This window comes from Phaethon aethereus (genome assembly GCF_964289735.1).
Source record: "Phaethon aethereus genome assembly, chromosome: 18".
In the NCBI taxonomy this organism is placed as follows: domain Eukaryota; kingdom Metazoa; phylum Chordata; class Aves; order Phaethontiformes; family Phaethontidae; genus Phaethon; species Phaethon aethereus.
The window spans coordinates 10,788,975-10,808,134 of NC_138594.1; the positions used below are offsets into that span (position 1 = coordinate 10,788,975).

Here is a 19,160-nt window from a genome sequence, read left to right on the forward strand (position 1 = left end):
ACAGCGTATCCAGAGTTACAGCTATCCAAACTTGGTCGTGCGAAATTTGCGTAGGGACAATTTTAATTTCAGAGACTAAAAGGTTCTTGAAATGGCAAATACTTACCTCTGGTGCAATGTAGTCTGGAGTGCCACAGAAGGTCCTGGTTGTTACTCCATCTAACATATGTTCTTTGCACATTCCAAAATCAGCAATTTTAATGTGTCCTTCCGAATCCAACATCACATTATCTAATTTCAGATCTCTATGAAGAATCACAGTAATTTAATGTTAATGTTTAGGATGAACTAGGGCAAACTTATCTAGTGAGGAATATGTGTAGCTGTCTGGGGGCGGAGGGGAGGGGTGCACGTGCACGGCAGTCTACAGTCCGGCCGGAGCTGGGCACCTCACTGCAGATCCGTAAGAACAACCACGAGCCCTGAAACTGGACAATTAGTGAAGAGACAGATGTGTATGACTATGAGCACGCTCACCCGGAGACTTCTGAACGTGCAAAACAGTGGAAGATCATACAGGAATGCACAAGATCATGTTTTACATTTTCAGGTTGAGTTTGGCAGAGCAGAGACGTCAGAAGAGCTCAGGTAAAGCAGCGGCTTTGGTTACAGCGCACCAGCAAAACAAACAAAACACTACAGTGATTGCTTTTTATAAAATGTTTTAAAAATGCCCCCAAAAGTTAAAGAAATTGATCCTTTCAGGATATTAAAAATGGTTCAGAGATTCCTTGGGTCAGATTATACTCACCTATAAATAATCCCTCTGTTATGGAGAAAGAATAACCCAACTGAGATCTCAGCTGCATAGAACCTGTATGAAAAAAACCCAACAGATTTCTTATTGCCTCAGGATTTCCTTTGGACGAAATATTTTGGAAATGCATCATAGTGAAGAATGATAGTATAACAGTATATAAAGTATATAATATATAGTACATATATATTAAAGTATTAAAAATACACATTGCAGGCAGATGACATTCTTACTTCAATTTGACTTTGACACATTTTGAGTATTTGATGATAAAATAACGCAGAACTTTAAAAAGAAATGACAATGTCTCCCTAGACCACAAAGAAATGGCACAGCTGGAGCACAGCATTTTACTGCACTGATCTGAATCTGCCTGCAAAGGTCATTCTCTCTAACCTCAAATCAATGCTGAATTCAGGATGCAGCTCAACCTACACTGAAATTCATATGGCACGAAATAATTTGCAGAAACAGTATTCCTTTATACTGGCTGTTAATGGATTAATTACATAAAGCTAATTAAAACGACTACCATATAATTGCTGAATGTAGTTAAAGGATATATAATATTGATAGATGTTTGAAGCCAGTTGCTGTGGAACTGTGTAAATTATATGCAAGAGGATTACTTGAAGGTTAGATTAATTTTTAGGCTAACATAAGGGAAAGGAAAGCTTAGCTCTGAAACGCTTGATGAGAAGTGTTTGTGAACGCGCGTGCTGGAAGATGCTCCACATGCGCAAGCTGCCATAAAGCACCATCGTTTGCAATGAGTGTTGGCAAGTTACAGTAGCTGGGAGTCAAGGATGATCTGACACCATCTAGCTTTTATTTGGTGAGTTGTTGAAATTTTGTTGTGTATCTCGAACACTTATATTTAGAAGGCCTCTCATTTAAACAAGCCCTGATTATTTAAATTGAAATGAGAAATTATTTTAGCTGAATTCTTAAAACAGTTGGTCACACTTTATTTTAAAGTTTAACTGGTAAATGATTTATGAAACTAATAAATGATGATGAGATGTTATAAGCGCGACTAAGATGGTACTGATGGATCAGTTCACATTTGAATATGCTACGGATCAGCATCAGTTGCTCACTGCTATGCCAGATGCACAATTACCCAAAAGGGCTCATGCATATAAACAACTTCTAATCATTTATTAACTCCTCACAAATAACACTTCTATAAAAATGCAGGATCACAGAAATTCTTCTAAGCTATACATTGAATTTATCGCATATAAACTGTAATTTATATTGCGATGCTGAGTCTATTTGTATTGCCTTTCCCTGTAACAGTAATTCAGACTGAAATGTTCTACTCGCCTTTTTTTTTTATATTCGCTTTTAAAAACAACACCAGAATACCAAGTAACAACTTTAATTTCCTGTTGCCTTGTTTAAATTCTCGTCACTTTTAAAGCAGGCATTGCTTGCCTTTGTTTGTGCTGTATTTTTGACTCCAAAGGCACAGTTACCTTTGGTCTATGTGTGCAAACAATATTTTCAAAATAAATTTTGGATTTTCAGCCTTAAAAACACAACTGAAAAAGGCCAGCTAAAGACTTCATACTGAACCTGAAGAAGAAGAAATCTAATCCTCTTACAGTGTAAAATTAATATGATGACATGATTTAAATATATAAACATGAACACTCACACTGCTTGTGGCTCCTTAAATTTTCCTACTTGCTGAATGTGATACATGAGATCACCACCATTCACATACTCCATAACAAAATACAGACGGTCCTAGGATAAAGCATTGAAGACACACATTAGAGAAAATATTAGATATGCATTGATCAGCAAAAAAGTCACTAATATGTTATTATAAAGCTTTTAAGATTATTAGGACTGGTTGTACATTCTGGCAAAATCGACTGATCAGGAAATGGAAGTGGAATGTTTTGTAAAACCTGCAAGAGTAGGTGACTGATGAGATCTGGCTAGATTTGACAATTTTAGTGATGCATTTTTATATATTATTTGTCTGCAAATGTTCCCATAATTATTCACAAATAGCTCTGTCTGAAAAATCTGTCTCTCTCAAAATAAATATTAAAAAAAAAATAAAAAGGGTTGAAAATTCTTGCTCTCAGCCATTTCTAATCCTTCCTAATAAGTTTTCCTTTGGGAGAAGGGAGGTATTAAGAAATGTATTGTTTTGATGATTAAACAGGCGCTAGAAGAAAAGCAGTTGTAGGGTTTACCAAAGTATCTAGAACGCTTACAAGTGACACTTAATTAATTTCTCGTAGACACATATTTCAGCTAGAGGAAGATGGCAACAAGGTATTTTGGAGGGAGATTTTGCTTGCACAGAGAGGACTTTTAAAAGCCATAGCCAGGTACCTCAAATCAAACATAACCATAACGTATTTAAGTGCACTTAAGTAGCATTTTCCCATCCAGTGTCCTTCAGACGATAAGACTTAAAACAGTAGGTCTGTCCCCCAGTTTTCAGAGCACTAAAACTGCACTCTTCCAAGTGACTTCAGTAAGAATACATGGTTTACACTCTACAAACACCTTTTATTTAGGGTAGATGATTTTGACCACCTAACATTAAAAATTCTGGTGGGCAACATTATGGCAAGCTTAGTATCTGCAGTTACAACATGACCCACACAGCATATAAGATGCATTAATAGTCTTCCTCCAGTCATGGAAGACATATTTTTCACTTCCTCTGATTTTCCTTTAGTTATTTCTGACAGAATCATTATCCTGAAGTATTTGCAGAAAAGTTCTGATCCAATATTCTGATGGGAAAGAGACTCGTTACTAAGATGCTCTAGTTCAATCTCTTTCCTTCAGAATTAATCGAAAAAGAAAGTCTCCAACTGTCCAGTAACTAAGATTTTGGAACATTAACACAGATTTAAAAGCTGCGATTTCCTAAGCTGGGTCCAACAGACAAGCCAAGTTCAATTGGCTAGATTAAATTTATAAAATTTAGATTTTTGTATGCATCGTCTTATTGTAGAATCCATGGCAACTGAAGCCAGCAGCTAAAAGCACTAACAAAAAACAATCAGTTTTTCCTATGGTCACACAGTTTATGCCTTTTCTTTTCCGTAATATACAATTTCTCATTTTTGTGGCTAATACTAATCCTCCAGAATATTTCATAGCAACAACTGCAAGCCACTCAACTCTTAGGAAAACATTAAGTAAATTAGGCAAAGGTGTTAATGATTTATCCAGGCCCTTATGCAGCTCCATTGCTCTTGTACGCTATAAAACAAACGAAAAAATATACTGTAAATACTGAAACCCCCAACTTCTTTCCTCCATTCCCCTTAGCCAGAAAACACTACACATTTGTACTTCTAAGATTTTACGTTTAAAATGTAGTTGCTCAAAAGAAAGATAAGATTAAACAGTGATTTTTCATTTACTGATGACACTAAGCTTCTTAGTTACTAATGAAGTTATACAAAGATAAAGAATTGAAGAGAGATAGAAGTCTGTTTCTCACTAGGACCTCTCTTATTACAACAATCTTCTTGTAAGTAGAGGCAGGAAAAATAGTATTTTAGAAAGCAAGAATTGCCAAGTGCAATGGTTCCCAGATTTAACATTTTATTGTGATTAATTATGTTTGCAAATCTGTTGCATTCAGGCCATTTTCTGCTCAGAGATTTGTAGACTTTAAACAGAGTTTGAAAATGCCTCTAAACCCACAGACAATTATGCTATGAAACCGTGCTGTGATGACGTGGCTTGTTTGGGGAATATTACAATATTGTTATGTCAAACTAACTGCCTGTTGTTTGCTCATTTGTTTTTAGGTTAAAAGCCATCAACAATGCAAGAAGTAAAAGATATGGAACAGTCAAGTGGAAAAACAACAACATGTGTCCTTTAATCACCCCATTAAGTGGCAACCCAGCCCTGGGGCACTAGGTCAAGGCCATTGTCGTAAGATGGCTACAAGGTGAGAAGAGGCTTGATTTCTTGTGAATGAAGACTTCTACCTCACTTGGAACATGTGGAGCCAGTTCACTGGTGTCAGGGTGTATCCACGCCCGCTCCGAAAACCATAAGCACACTGAGCGCCAACTGTCTGCCACACAGCTTTCCAGGTCACCCAACCGACTGGCATGGTGCTGCTGGATGGTCAGATCCATAGAATCAGCGAATCCATCCCGCAGCCTTCTCTGGGAGGTGTTTTGCAACGTGATGCGGAAATGTCCACTTCACATATTTATAGGTATGGAAGAAAAAACCCTAATGCTTTCCTCTGTGCTACGAGTGCATGAAAGCTAAATTAAATCCATCAAACACTGATTCATGACGCATCACCTGACGATATAACAGCCATGAAGATTTTTCACGTACTATCCTCAGATCCTTAAAGTATTTAGAAATCTTTGGTAATCTGGGCTTAAGGCTCTGGCTTAGCAAAGCACACATTATTAAATTTATGAATTGTCACACCAGTATGCTTGAATTACTGTATGAAGAAAAATCTTTAAACCTGGGTTTTACGTTTAAAATACAAGGGGTAACTACATGGGCTATCTCTTTCTTCAGTATTTCCTATGTGCAGAAGCTATGATAAATAATTTGGATAATAATAAATGTTATTGAGCTGATAAAATCCACGATCGTACAGTATGGAAAACATCAGGGGGGCAAGAAAGACAGAGCTCACATACAACTGTTTGGAAACAAGAGTGAAGCTGTGTCAGGAATGGTGGTTTATCTTGCAACGCCAGGACTCGTTTTTCAACCATCGTGCATTCAACATCATCATCCTGAATCACCACATCTTTTTTCAGTATCTTGATTGCATAGAGCTCCTCTGTCCCCTTCCTGTCTGCCAGCATCACCTGCACAAAGGGAAACAACAGGGTGAAAAATCTTCCTACCTGCCAAAGAGGGAAGGTGACTCATATGCCTGAAGAATTGTATAGATGGCAATCCAGCTTTTCCTTTTATTGGTGTAGACTAACTTAATCAAAACTCCAAAAATATCACCATTACTCACCCACTGCAATGAGCTGTACCAGTCATTTCAGACAAGCCTGTGCCAAAACCCTCGGGTTGATAGCAGGCACATTGCCGAAGGGCTGATAAAATGTTAAGCCCCAGGGGACTTCAGTAAAGGGCACTTTGTCACGTAAGTGGTTGTTCAAACAGACAGAAATATAGCAGTCCTTTCTTTTGACTAACAGATTTCAAATATATATGTACTATTCATGTTTTTTTCCCAATATTCAGCCTTACCAGTGTTGGTGACTTCCAGAACTGGCAGAGTGACCTAGGTAGTAAAGCCAGAAAAGTAGACTTAATTTCTTTGAAATTGCCTGGAAGTGAGGACCTAAAAGTCAGCTTCTTACATCCTCCCTAACAGTCTGAAGGCATTTTTTATTTTTTTTTTTTCAAGAAAACTGCCAATCATGACTGAAGCCTGCTCGTCCTTAGGGAATCGCCCTACAGCATGGTAAGAAATCCTCCCTCAAAAATGCACATCCGTTAAGACTCTGGATTTTGCTGCTTAGAGAATTATTCACTCATTGTTCCTCAAGAACAAAAAAAGAAAGAAAGAAAAAAAAGAATGCAAGTGGAATAGTTATCAAGAATTCCTACCTTCCCAAAGCTCCCCTTTCCAAGAACCATGAGAAAGTTGAAATCTGTCAGCTTCACCCTGTCCAGATTGTTGGATGGCACACTTGAGCTCTTGTCTTCTGTTGGAGTAATGACTTTGTTACCAGCTGGCCCAAGTTTGGCTTTCTGAAGAACATACACACACATACACACACAAAAACAGGGAAGTAAGAAGAGTAGCTCATTTTCTTGGCAGCATGGATCACTGGGTGAAGGTTAGAATTGGAGATGACCGTATTTGAGGCGGCATTCCCAGGAGAAAGGTCGCATAAAATTTGCACAGACACAACTTCAAAGACTCGTTCCAACAATACTTCTGACATTATTGAGTGAATTAAAGTGGAAAACTGTGTTCATGTATAACCAGATAAAAGCAGATATCTGGTTAGAAGAGCGAAACCAAAGCAAAAACCAAAGCCAAAGAAAAAAAATCACTTATTTTCATGCCAAAAGCAGGCTTATCTAGTGGTTTTGTTTTGAAATACAAAAAATGCTTTTCAAAAATATCATGCTATAATCTACGTAGGGTATTTTAGGATGTGAACAGTCTCTTCAATACATTCTCTTTTAAAATGTAATTCTTAAAGTCACTGCATAGCAAGAGTTAGGAAATCTTTGACATGCATTAAGAAAAATAACCTACATTAAAAAAAAAAAACAACACATGAGAATTAATGCAGATGAACATGGCCACTTTCAAACTAGCAATACAATCAACTTTGATTTTCAATCAAGTGTTGATCTGGAAAAGCGAGGAAGGGAAATATTACATACAAAGGCTCTGCCTTGGCAAGACAGTCTGGTTTGCAGCAGGTTGCAAGAGTCTCAGTATTTCATATGAGACACATGTAATTGCTCAAGTAAGTTGTATTTCAAATCTCAAAGTTAATAGAAGAGAAAAAAGTAAGACTCACCTAAAGATAATGCAGGCTACAACATAATATCCCTCTTTTTCTCAAAATAATCCCATATACGAGCAGAAGCAAAGCCAAGAAGGTTTAATAATACTTTGGGATATAAATGCTTTCCCCCAGCTATATAGTGTGTTGGTCTGGTAACCTCTCACATGGTTAATTTACTTTGTGCCATTGACATATGCTTGACATTTAAGGATAACTACGTTTCTCACTGCAGTGTAAAAGGGTAGTATTTGTATATTACCGCTGTTTTAGAGATAAAGAAAATTATAGAAAGTAAAGTTTATTCAGTCACACAATAAATCACCTTAAAAGCCTGGCCTGGCATATACCTTTGGCAGCCTCACTGGAAACTGGAAGATACAAACTTTCCCCTCCCCAGACGAGTTTAAAACCATAAGATTGAAAAGGGACGACTCGATTCATGGACTCCAGCGCTCTACTTCTGCAGGCAGCAATGTGACGTAAACCTCTGATAAAATAACCGTATGTCACTTGCAAAGCACATTCAGATTGGATGGCTCTTCCTGCAACTTTATCAACACAGTCTTATACCCTGCCACAGGGATATGAACTTTGGCAGCTTTGATCTCTTTTCTTTTTATTGTCATACAGCTTTTAAGCTTTTATTTTTAACGTGGAATTTCTTCCACCACTACTACTACTTGCCTGCATGAAAGCAGCACTTGCAGAGGCGAATCGGGATCATGTGCTGTGCAAACGCTTAGGAAGAGCCAGTCCCGGGCGTCAGCCTAAGTCCCTGAGTCTGCAAGGGATGGCCCTCGGCAGATCCCGCTGCTGGGACAAATCCAGCGTCTGTAATGGAGCTCTTTGTTGGGACAAAGCTCCTTTCAAGGCCACAAAACAAGACTGAGTCATAAGCAAAACAAGTAAAAAAAAAGAAATCCTAATATCCTTTATTTGTACAGGATGAAGAAATGGTTTAAAGGAGCAGCTTTGCTGGCCATGTCTTTGTGAAGCTCTCGCATGTGGGATCGCAGATAAAAGATCCCGCTCTCGTGATACAAGAAGCAATTTCAATATCCACCTTTTCACCAAGTAAGGGAGATCCAAATCAGGCACTGAATGGAAAACACTAGTTTTATTTCTTATACTTTGAACTCAGTGGGTAGGTTGTCAGTAGCCTGTTTGGAAAATGCTTCATTCAAAATGACAAATCAAATTTTATTCAAGAGCAGTTTGTTTTTTTGAGTACAAACCTGCCGTTTTGGCAGGGAGAGCTTTCTGCAGTGCTGAAATCCAGGCTCGGGGGTTAACTGTGCTTTTTCAAAAAAAAAAAAAAAAAAAAAAAAAAAAAAAAAAAAGGAAAAAAAGAGCAGCAGAGTCATCAGCAGGTCCCGTGCCCTCTGCCAGCTCGCCAAAAGCCACGCTCGCTCGCATCAAACACGGGCGAGACTCAATGGTCAGGATCTGAAGGCGGCATCTTAAAATGTTAGAATAAAATAAAAAAATATTAGGGAACCAAGCCAAGGCCTCTCTGCATCCATGTTTACACCCAATGAACCAGAGACATTCTCCTCTACCTCCTTTTTTAATCTTTTTGTAAATTAGCTGTCGCTCTCAATTTGATAATGTCTTTTTTCGTAGGGTAATTTTTAAGGAGAACGTCAGGTGCCTCCCGTTCGGTCAGGTGGGTGCCTGTGCCACCTGCTCCAGGTGGACTCCCAACGCGGGAGCTTATCGGTCTGCACCTCAGCGGGGAGTGATCCGTGCTGACGCGGAGCTGACAGACCCGGTCGCCTCATCACTCACGCTGAGCTGTCTCGGTGTGTTAGCCCGGACACGGGTACATGTAAACAGAGAACCCCATTGCAAAGTGTATGTAAGAAAACGTAGGAACATTGCATCCACACAATGCTGAAGAAGGACCAGGCTGACTCAGGAAAGCACACGGACCCAAGCGGAATGGCCTAATGACCAATTAAATTAGCATAACCTTATCAAAGGTCCATATTTCCCTGCAGCTGGGCCACTGACCGTTTGTTCATGAGAATGATGAAGCAAGTCTTTCACATTTAGCACGCAAATTTCTTTTACTGCTTTTTGTCTTAAGGTCCTAGAGAAAATATAGTGGGAATTTCAAAGCTGGCAAACATGTACTGGGAAGAAAAAAAAGGAAACAGTAACAGTCCAAAACACAACATTTCACAGATGATCGATTAAGAGCTTCCCAAAATGCTACTGCAACGTGTTTCAATTATGACTTAGCCTCAGGCCTATCATTTTGTCATCTTCTTATAGTACTACTGAAAAAAATTTCCAGAGCTACAAGAACAAAATTAGGCTATGGGCATGGAAATAAAATTAGATAAACGTGGTCAAGCCATTACAGACTCTACCTGTGCCACCAAGTTTTTGGTGGGACAGTAAGACCTCTTTATGAACTAAACCCTGAAGGATCTAGTACTTATTACCTGCCTTTGAGAACTAGCTGCTGTGTATATTCCATGTTATTCAATTCATCCTGAAGTACAAACCTAAACCAAGACATCTCTTATGAACTTCATGGAAGTTTCTACACTCAACAGAAACGTCACAGCTCATCATAAATAACTGGTGCTGATGAATTTAAGGAAAGCCTTTAACCTTGCCTTAACTTGACCCAGATATGGGGCAAGACAAAAGTATTTCAGAAACTCCATTAATGTTTTCTGGTTATGACTAAAGGACCAGGAAAACATCTTCAAGCATCAAAACTGCTTTACATTAAACTACAGAAAATCTACGAAGTGAATGAATGTTGTGCCTTATTGCAAACAGTGGGTGAAGATACAGGGAAACAAGCATTTGCTTACAAGATTTACCGAAGGTTTTGGGAAAACACATCTAAAACATGCTGGGCTCAGCGTGCATGTGGAGAAGACCTCATCCACCCATGTGCTGTGGCCATTTCTGCAGGGTTTCCAGCATCTGAGCAGGCCTTCATCTCACTCCCCGGTTGAACAGTAAGTTGGCTGCGCCCACCCGAGTTGTGGGCAAACTCACAAACTTTCTTCATATACAGCAGTGATGATTTCTTGCTATGACCCACATGGGAAGTAACTTGCTGAACACATATTTTGCTAGACAAAAACTTTTGCTCAGCTTTTTGAATACTTCAACATGCGGGACGTTTTTTCACATAAGGAACAATTTATATATGATTTCAGATACTTCAGATAGGGAACTACAAACCAAACTGCTGTTAAAACACTTAAGGAGAGGAGCACAATAAAAATGAACATACAAGAGAAAACGTTACATTACTGATGCACTGCCCATGATGAATAGCTTTACTGTTTATTAGAAGGGAAGAAAATCTGTTTGAGGCTTATGCTCTGTTAAGGCCAACTTAAGCACTAAAAATAGGACAGATATTGGATGGAAGTGATTTCCAGAGCTCCTAGGAATGCTGTTTCAACAACACGATTAACCACAGAGGAATAAAGAGACCCAGGGCTCTCTTAGATAGATAAACTGTGTGTAAGCAGAGCAATTGGTGATGTGGAGTGTTACAGACACAAAACTGAAGAGCAGGGCACTGGACCTGAGGCACACCCACAGATCAAGGCCCCCTGATGCGATACCGCAGCCAGAGGTCTTGCTCCCTAAAGCTGATGCTCTGAAATGGGTGTTCAAGGTCTGTCTGGATCTTGCACAGACCCATCATTTTTCTCTTCAAGCTCTGGCCTTACAAATAGCCCAAGAAATGTATTTTCTCAGATGTTCATCTAAACAAACTCAGTTTCTTGAAGAGAGGCAGGTTTTCTTAAGGTTGGGTATGGGTAGCAAAAAAGGAATAGTACTAGACAGAGAGGCAAATGTGAAAGGAGGAAAAGCTAACCAGAATCACAGCCTACTGGTTGCTGTCTTAGAGGAAAGCATATTTCATAAAAAGCAGTTCTAATAGATTTACTTAAAATGTTCCACATTATTTTGGGACCTACTCATCCTTATAGCATTACAAATATCATAGTTTAAACCATTTTACTGGTTTTATACATTAGGGTTCTTTTTTTTCACAATAGCAGGAATGTCTCAGCTTGCTTAAAGTTGTCCACAAACTCTTTTACCATGAAGAACTCCTTTTATTCAGATTAGTTTAATGTAGGGTCCAATGGCTGGTAATACTTATAAATCTTCTTTTACCACTTGTAGAGGCAGAGCACAAAAATGGGTATTCTAATTTCTGTGTACCCACAGCCAGCTACAGTGTTTGTTAGTGTATTCTCATAAGGTCAAGAACAGGAAACGTTTTAACATGCTCTCACCATGAGTTTTACATCTGATGCGCCTCGAACACCGCAGATAGAAAATGCCATGCAACCAACGTACTCTTCCAGATTCCCAGAGCAAAAACAGTTTTGCAACTAGTTAAGGGACATAAATTCAAATGATTCCTAAAATATTGGAAAAGAGCAAAGATATTTTGCCTCTTCCTAGCATGACTAAAGTTGAAAATAGCAGAATCCTACTTGAATCCACCTTTATTTTTTATGGATCTTAAAACTTGCTGAGGTTGAAGATGGCATTCCAGGCACCGGATTAATTTTCAATTTACATTCAGACTGCTTGGCTTAATATCTTTGATGAAGACACAATATGGTTACAACGAAGCCAGCTTGCAACAAACAAACCAGGAAAACAGTATGTTAAAGATGCTGTCTGCACCGGCAGCAGCAGAGTTAATTTTAAAAGAAAACAAGCCATGCACGTCATCTTACTTCCTCTGGTTTGGACGCACCTTATCTCGGCCAGTTCTTTTACCCTGAAACCACAGGTGAGACATACTTCATACATTCAGCCCAAACACACTTCTTCGGGGGGTGTTGCAGAAGTACAGCACGTTACACTGCAGACTCTCTTGGAATTGGAAATTTTGTGCTTTTTGGAAAAGGTATTTCAGGTTTGCGTATTCAATTTATTTTTCTTCTAAGTGTAACAATTAAACAATTGTTTACAATTTACTAAACCCTACTGAATGCGAATCGAAGAAGAAAAAGAAGTGATTTAGGGAATAGTAACCCGTTATCGCACTCAATTTTCAATCGCAGTAAATGTTGAGTCGTTTCAAAACTTTCTTTCTGATTTTTCACTATGAAGACAATCTAATAGGACAAAACAATAAACCCGAACGTTGGCTCTTCTGCCCTCTGGTTACTATGTACAGTTCAGAAACTTAAGAATTAACAGAGCAAAAAGACTGAAGTGGTAATTTTTCTCATTGAGCAATAAATAAACAAATAAATAAAGTTTGTGAAGAATTAAAAAAAATCTAGACAATTCACATTCTGACCCTCAGCCTCTTTAGGGCAAGGAGTTATGTATCATTACGTTAGTGCTTCAACACCTTGCGCCGCTCACCGCCATTAACGCGCCCCTGCTGCCGCTCGCGACACGTGGCGCAGGATGCTCGGCTTGCGCCCATACGGAAAACGAACACCGGGCTCCCGAACGGCCCCGACTCGCTGCCACACCCCGCCACCCTCCACGCACGGCTTCAGAGGGGGGAAACCCACAGCATTCCCCATGAAAAAATACTCAAGCCAACAACAGGCCTTGCGACGTGCAGTTCGCTAGAGGACGTATCTCTCGGTTGTCACGGCAACTCGCTCTCAGCAAGTTCACCGATGCCCGGTGGGGAGATCTACCGGTAACAAATTTTCAACAGGAGACAGCGATAAACGAAGAGATATTGGACAACAGCACTGAACTCCCATCACACGCGCAGAGGTACGTGCACACGCAGCACAGGCACTTCTGTTTGGAAAGGGCACGCTTACCGCCATATCGCACCCGTTCCTCCTCGGCGCCACTGACACCTGCTGGGAAAAGACACCCAGAACCTTGCTGCCGGCAGCGGGGCCTCCTCGAGGCTCACAGCTCTGCCTCGCGTGGCACACCAGCCGCGCCTCGCACCTCGCCTCGCCTCGCGCCTCGCCTCGCCTCGCGCCTCGCCTCGCCCCTCGCCTCGCGCCTCGCCTCGCGCCTCGCCTCGCCTCGCGCCTCGCCTCGCGCCTCGCCTCGCGCCTCGCCTCGCCTCGCGCCTCGCCTCGCGCCTCGCCTCGCCTCGCGCCTCGCCTCGCGAGCAGATTCCACCCAACACCGACTGCTTTGCCCCCGCGCTCAGCTGTAAGCAGCAAATGAACGATGGAACAATGGAGAGCGGCGCTGGCTTCGGTCTCTGTTGCAAACGACCACAATTTGGACAGCATGAGGGTCAGTCGTCGAAGGACTGACTGAGCAGGCCTGCTGCAGGCTTTATCTGGGGTCCCACGACTTTCCTGAGCTCTGTGGAGCAGGAATGTCCTCTTGCCAGGACTCAATCCCTCCGCGAAACTCTAACAAAATTCCTGCTTCTCGTACTGCAACAGCCTTCACCAGTGCTTCGCTAGACCCCAAGACCCTCTTCAAACGTCACCGGGTGGTGGAACAGCCATCGCTCGCTAGCCCGCCGTGTTCCCAATGCTTCTGTTCCTAATTTTTAAGTTAAGCCACAGCAGAGGCAACACTCTGCGCAAGGCTCAGAGAAACGGCAGGATGGGTGGTGATAAGCAGGAAAGGAACAGCCGGAACGGTAAAGCTCAAGTTTCACTGTTGCAGCCCAGGAGGCTGCGGCTCAAGCGTGAGGTTAACGCTCAGTTATGTCTGTCGGTACCTGGACTCTACGCAAGAAGCATCAGAGCAGCTCAGGTCTCAGACAAACCGTAGACGATGTCACTGACAGAGCTGGCAAAACTCTCAGTATGACGTAAAAAGGAGAAACTGAAATAATTTATCCACATCTCGAGGAAGGACAAAGCGCCCTACTTAGGTTTCCAGTCATGAAAGCTCAGTGGGGATTTTGATCAACAGGTTGAGCTATTAGCAAACCTTTAATAAAGTAAATAAATCCAAGACATTTCAAGTCAAACTCTGGAGGAAAAAACCTCCCATTCACTGAAATGTTCTCTATCATTGTGGCAGCTTCTTTCTTACATTATTGCATTTCCAATTCCATGTAATTATAGATGCTATGAAGGACTATCAATTTCCTACTTTATACAACTTCATTATTGGGATGCTGAGAATTTGCAATGAGAAGAGTCCATTTCTAAGCCCCAGCAAGACCTAATGCTTCACCAGACTGCGTTTTAAGCTTAATACCATAACCTAATGCAAGCTTATAATTCATTAGCAGAGAGTTTTGTAGTCATGGAAACACCACAGAAAGGAGAAAGTTAGAGCCTAAGCTCTGGGTGATTTCGCAGCCAGCAGCTCTAACCGGAGAGGGGACGGCACCAGCGTTACATCTTGGTCCAGCCTGAGCTCATGTCTTGCTCTTGCAAGTCAACAGAGGGAAGGAACTTTTACCCGTCTCTCCACAAAACACGCGCTGAGCAATCTGGAGAGATGCTTGTGCATTAAATTCCCTGTGAAACCGAACAAAAGACCCAGTCTCTGGCTCTTGTGCTTCCTTCCTTGGCTTAACAAATGCTTACGAAGAAGGTGGCAACACATGGCTTTTTCCCATATTACCATGCATTCTCACCGATTCTTCTTTGCTCCTTTCAAGAACAAATCACTCATGAACCAAAATACAGAAATGTGTTGCACTAATGAGTGTAGACGCACGTATTTGTGCATCTAGAAAGGAACAGGCTTGGATGAGACTGCAGCAGACTGGAGGTGCCGACAGGAGACCTGCGATAGAGCAGGACATGCGCGTACCAGGGAGGTGCACGGTACAACGGGCGGGGTCAAGGACTCATGAGGTTTAATGCAGATCATTTTCAGCCCCGGATTCCTTGGTGAAATTACATTCCAGCAAAACTTCTTTGCAGCAAGGAGAATACTGAAAATACGCAAATAAGTGGAAAGCTGCACTCATATTTGTTTTCATGATGGCGATGTCACTATGGTGAACTACGACGTAATTAGTAAAAAATACAATATATGAACATGAAGTAAAATGCATTTTTACTTCAATAGCGAAAACAGTTAATGAAAAAATATCTAGAAAATAAATTCTTATCATTCCTGTTGCTAGTAAAAAGGCACAAAGGCAGACAGAATGTTTCAGAAAAATATAAATGGGGAGTGTGATTAACTAAAACTCTACCTGGGAGTTATATATAAACTATTTTATGTCTTTAGTTTATTTTTCCCCTCATTTCCTCTTCTCCTCCACTTAAACTTGTGTTATATTTACCGTTTTGGTTAGTAACAGTAGATTTATTTAAAGGATTTGCCTGAAAATAAAATTGTGCCTAAGTGAAAAGGATTAAAAATGTCTTTGCAGAAAGCGTATCCAAGAACACAGGAAACCCATTCCTGAAGCCCACCCACATGCTGTACTGCTTTGCTCACCACGTAGGAACGATGACATCAGAGTGCCCATGAATTAATTTGGGTTACAGATAACAGAAGAGAAAGCAGTGCGTCTCACAAAGAATTCCGGATGATTAGTAAAACTGAGTTATTTTGTCTAATCCCAGCACGAGCTGTGCGTTTGGAACCCACGCCTCTTCTAACACCTTGCAGGTTCACAAAATTCATGAGATAATTTTACTTAGTGACCTGGAGATTTCCATGGAGGTCCATTTCTCTCACCCAGCATGTAAAGCCGAGCGCGACGGAGGCGGAAAGGCAGGTGATTACAGAAGTCATGAGGCACCCGCAGGTAGAGATGAGCTGAGCAATCTAAAGGTGAGCAGAGGCAGTACTTGCTTTTACAGCTGCAAATTATTAAATATTTCAATTACAGGAAAAATTACTATCAGTGCCAGTGAAAAATCTTGAATAAAGGGCTGTATGAAAAACGTTATACTGAATTTTATCAAAATAGCAGTTTAATTTAACGCATTTGTGTCTTTCTAAATATATACATACAAACAATTTGCATTATATCCTTCCTTTCAAGACTTTTGCTACAGCCAGCTTTTTGCTTTGGGGCCCATTCTGTGTTATTTACTGACCCCTTGTGGTTTCTAACTCCGAGGAGAAATTATTTTCTCAAGCTCAGCATTACGTTAAACAGATGTTTACTTAGGATAAAGGCAATAAGAGAATCCTAAAGGACAATATAACAGTTTAATACACCATACAGCATCTCAACAGCGCTGCTTATTTTTTGGGGGGGTTATAATCACATTCCCTATTCTTTTTTTTTTTTTTCCTTTTTTGTGTTGCTCTATGGAAGTTAAAACTGTATGAGGTACTTGCATATCTGGTTTCTAAAAAATCCCCAAATTCGCCAGGCACAAGGTTAAGGTAACCATATCCCCTAGAAAATGCAGACAATGAAGTCAAATGACTATGAGAGAGAGTCATTTGAAAAGGGATATATCTATCCTAAGAATAGGGGGTTCAGGGAGTATCGCCCTGGACAAGGGATGCCTGGCGGTGAGCAGCGAAATCTAGAGAGGGAAGAGTTTCCAGTTACCCGTTTGGCACTGTCAATGTGTTTAATCTCTTCAATAATCCTGTGGCCACCTGAGTCTACTTTGTTTTCTGCCTTTATTGCCAAACACGCTATCCTCTGCAACAGAGCAGTGTCTAACTAGATGAAATGTAATTAAAGAGGCTGCCTAGGAATAATATTCAAGAATTCTTGCAGAAATACCCTGTGGTAGCAGTAATAAAAAACCCAAACAACAAATACGATGCTAGAACAGCAAATCCCTAAGTGTCAACAAAAGAACTGCTTTTATATATGATCTTTCATTTTTTAATTATGCAAATTACTGCTAATTTTCAATAATAAAAAAACCCTGGAGCGTAGAATTGTCTTTTAAACATAAAAGTCATTTCAATATGGACAAAAAACAGAATTCTGTTCTAAAATAATCTTTAAGGACTTCACTTCTACCTGATCTAAGCACAAATCCCTGCGATCAAGCACAGCAGCCATGAAAAGCTGCAAATCCTTGGGATCCTGTATCCAGGTCTTAACATGCTATGTAATTATTTCACACACACACACACACAAAGATGAAGGTGCTTTTTGCGTGATGTTGTGAAAATAAAATAAAATCAATTTGAATACATACTTTGCTAAGGGAACAAAAGCAGCATAAATGCGTGATCTTTTCCAGTGTCTGATAATTTCATAAACAAGTATTTCTGCTGTTTGACCTTGCCCACAGTGTACTAAAATTTGCTATGGTGGTATAAAATGATTTTTGTACATTTTACTGATTTCTAGCTCAGAAGCGTTACATTATCCTCAGGAACACAGCCTTCCTTCTTCATCTGCTCCTGCTGCTCCTTTCAACTCCAATCTTGTAAACCTGGGAGCATAACCTCCCCAGCAGTCCCACATAAACTGATTACCTACAAAATTATTTCCAAAGACACGCTAACGTCAGTGGGGATTAGCTTGCAGAGCGCAGCAGGCAGTGACGCTTCCGAGCTAAGGTTAGTGATGCTAAGTCACTGCCAGCAGCAAGCGGAAGGGGATTTCTAAGAGCGTAGAGAGAAAAGACAACAATAAACAAGGAAGCTTTTTCTTCCATGAAAAAATTGAATCCTCGAGTCTCCTCCTCACAGCAGAACAGAGTGCCTACTTTCTTTGCTGGAATTCCTGTTTACAATTCACGAGGACCACGCACGAGTTTTGCCTGTGAAGCAGCAGCTGTAGGGAAGCGTTCGGCTCTTTTTTAGGTGCGCTCCGACGGCGGCACACCAACGGACCAAGGACCGCCGTCAGTTTGCATCAGCGCCCCTCAAGGTCTGGATTTCACAACGAAGTGACACCACGATGTTGGACATAACTTTGTATTTACCCCAGATGCTATTTTTTCAGGGTAGCTTTTGCTCTGGTTTAAAATAGATTTAAATAGAGAAACTTGCAACTTCCCTGGAAGTTGATGGAACGAGTTTCACAATGAAATGAAACAAACATGTGACTTTATTTTCAAGTAGGGAGAGGTGTAAAGGCCTGAGGAAGGGTGGTCCTCTTCTGCACGGGCTTTTCTGAGATAAGGACACCAGATAAAGAATCAAGGTTAAGAAAAAATAAGTTCCTGATTGCATGACAAACGATGACTGCATTAGGAAATATCTGGCAATGACAACTGGTCTTATTTTTTTTCTGGTTCAGCATTAAAACATTTGGTAAAATCATGCATTAATAATAAAAACAACTCTTGATATTTTTTTTTATTTTTAAGTATATTAAGCTTTGAGCTATAACATGTCAACTGCTCTAGGCCAACTTAAATTGTAATAATATTTGAAGACGATAATGGGTTCAATAACCTTAGATAGATTCTTAAAACAGTTTACAGCACAGGAGCTTAAAATTTTATTTTAAATTGTAACTTAACCAATGTGTGAGACTGAAACTGATTTGTGTGAGTAACTCTGCTGTAATAAAGCAAGAGAATTTGTTTGAGACACATGCAGATAAGAAGTGCACACACGTATGTTCTCAATGCTGATATGTATCTTTTATGGCAACCACAAAGGTGGTGATTAGTGAAAGAAGTAAAATGGGAAGTAAACGGGTGAATTGGTATTTCAGGTATCAGAGCAGCTGTGCATATGGGTAATATCTTTTATGATATAGTATACTCCAGCTAACATATATCAATATATGTAGTATATTATATCATAAAACATGCATGCTATATTATGTAAATTTATCTATTGAAATACACAGTGAACACGAGCATTATTTGATCTGTGGAAGTTATTTAAAGTTCCATGAGTGTCTTTCAAATTAAAGATGCACCATTTTCCGTTTTCCATGAGAAGGTGGCATCCATTTAACTAATTCCTTCAAAAGGAAAGGCACGCTTCATCTGCTGAGGTTTGATGACCCCTTTTTTGTAAGTAAACTTCTAATCTGAGGAGTATTTTGTGACAAATGATGGAAGATT

General features: G+C 40.3%; 1 protein-coding gene across 2 annotated transcripts in view; it reads right to left on the reverse strand.

The window, feature by feature from the left end:
• The window catches only part of PRKCA (protein kinase C alpha), a gene marked incomplete at both ends in the record, with an annotated part of 155,465 nt that overhangs the window by 14,202 nt on the left and 122,103 nt on the right, over window positions 1-19,160 (reverse strand). For both annotated transcript variants that reach the window (XM_082008219.1, XM_082008218.1), the window contains 5 exons: window positions 107-245; window positions 752-814; window positions 2,421-2,512; window positions 5,428-5,601; window positions 6,362-6,505. In XM_082008219.1, coding sequence (XP_081864345.1) covers window positions 107-245; window positions 752-814; window positions 2,421-2,512; window positions 5,428-5,601; window positions 6,362-6,505 — 612 coding nt within the window. The remainder of the gene's footprint in view (window positions 1-106; window positions 246-751; window positions 815-2,420; window positions 2,513-5,427; window positions 5,602-6,361; window positions 6,506-19,160) is intronic.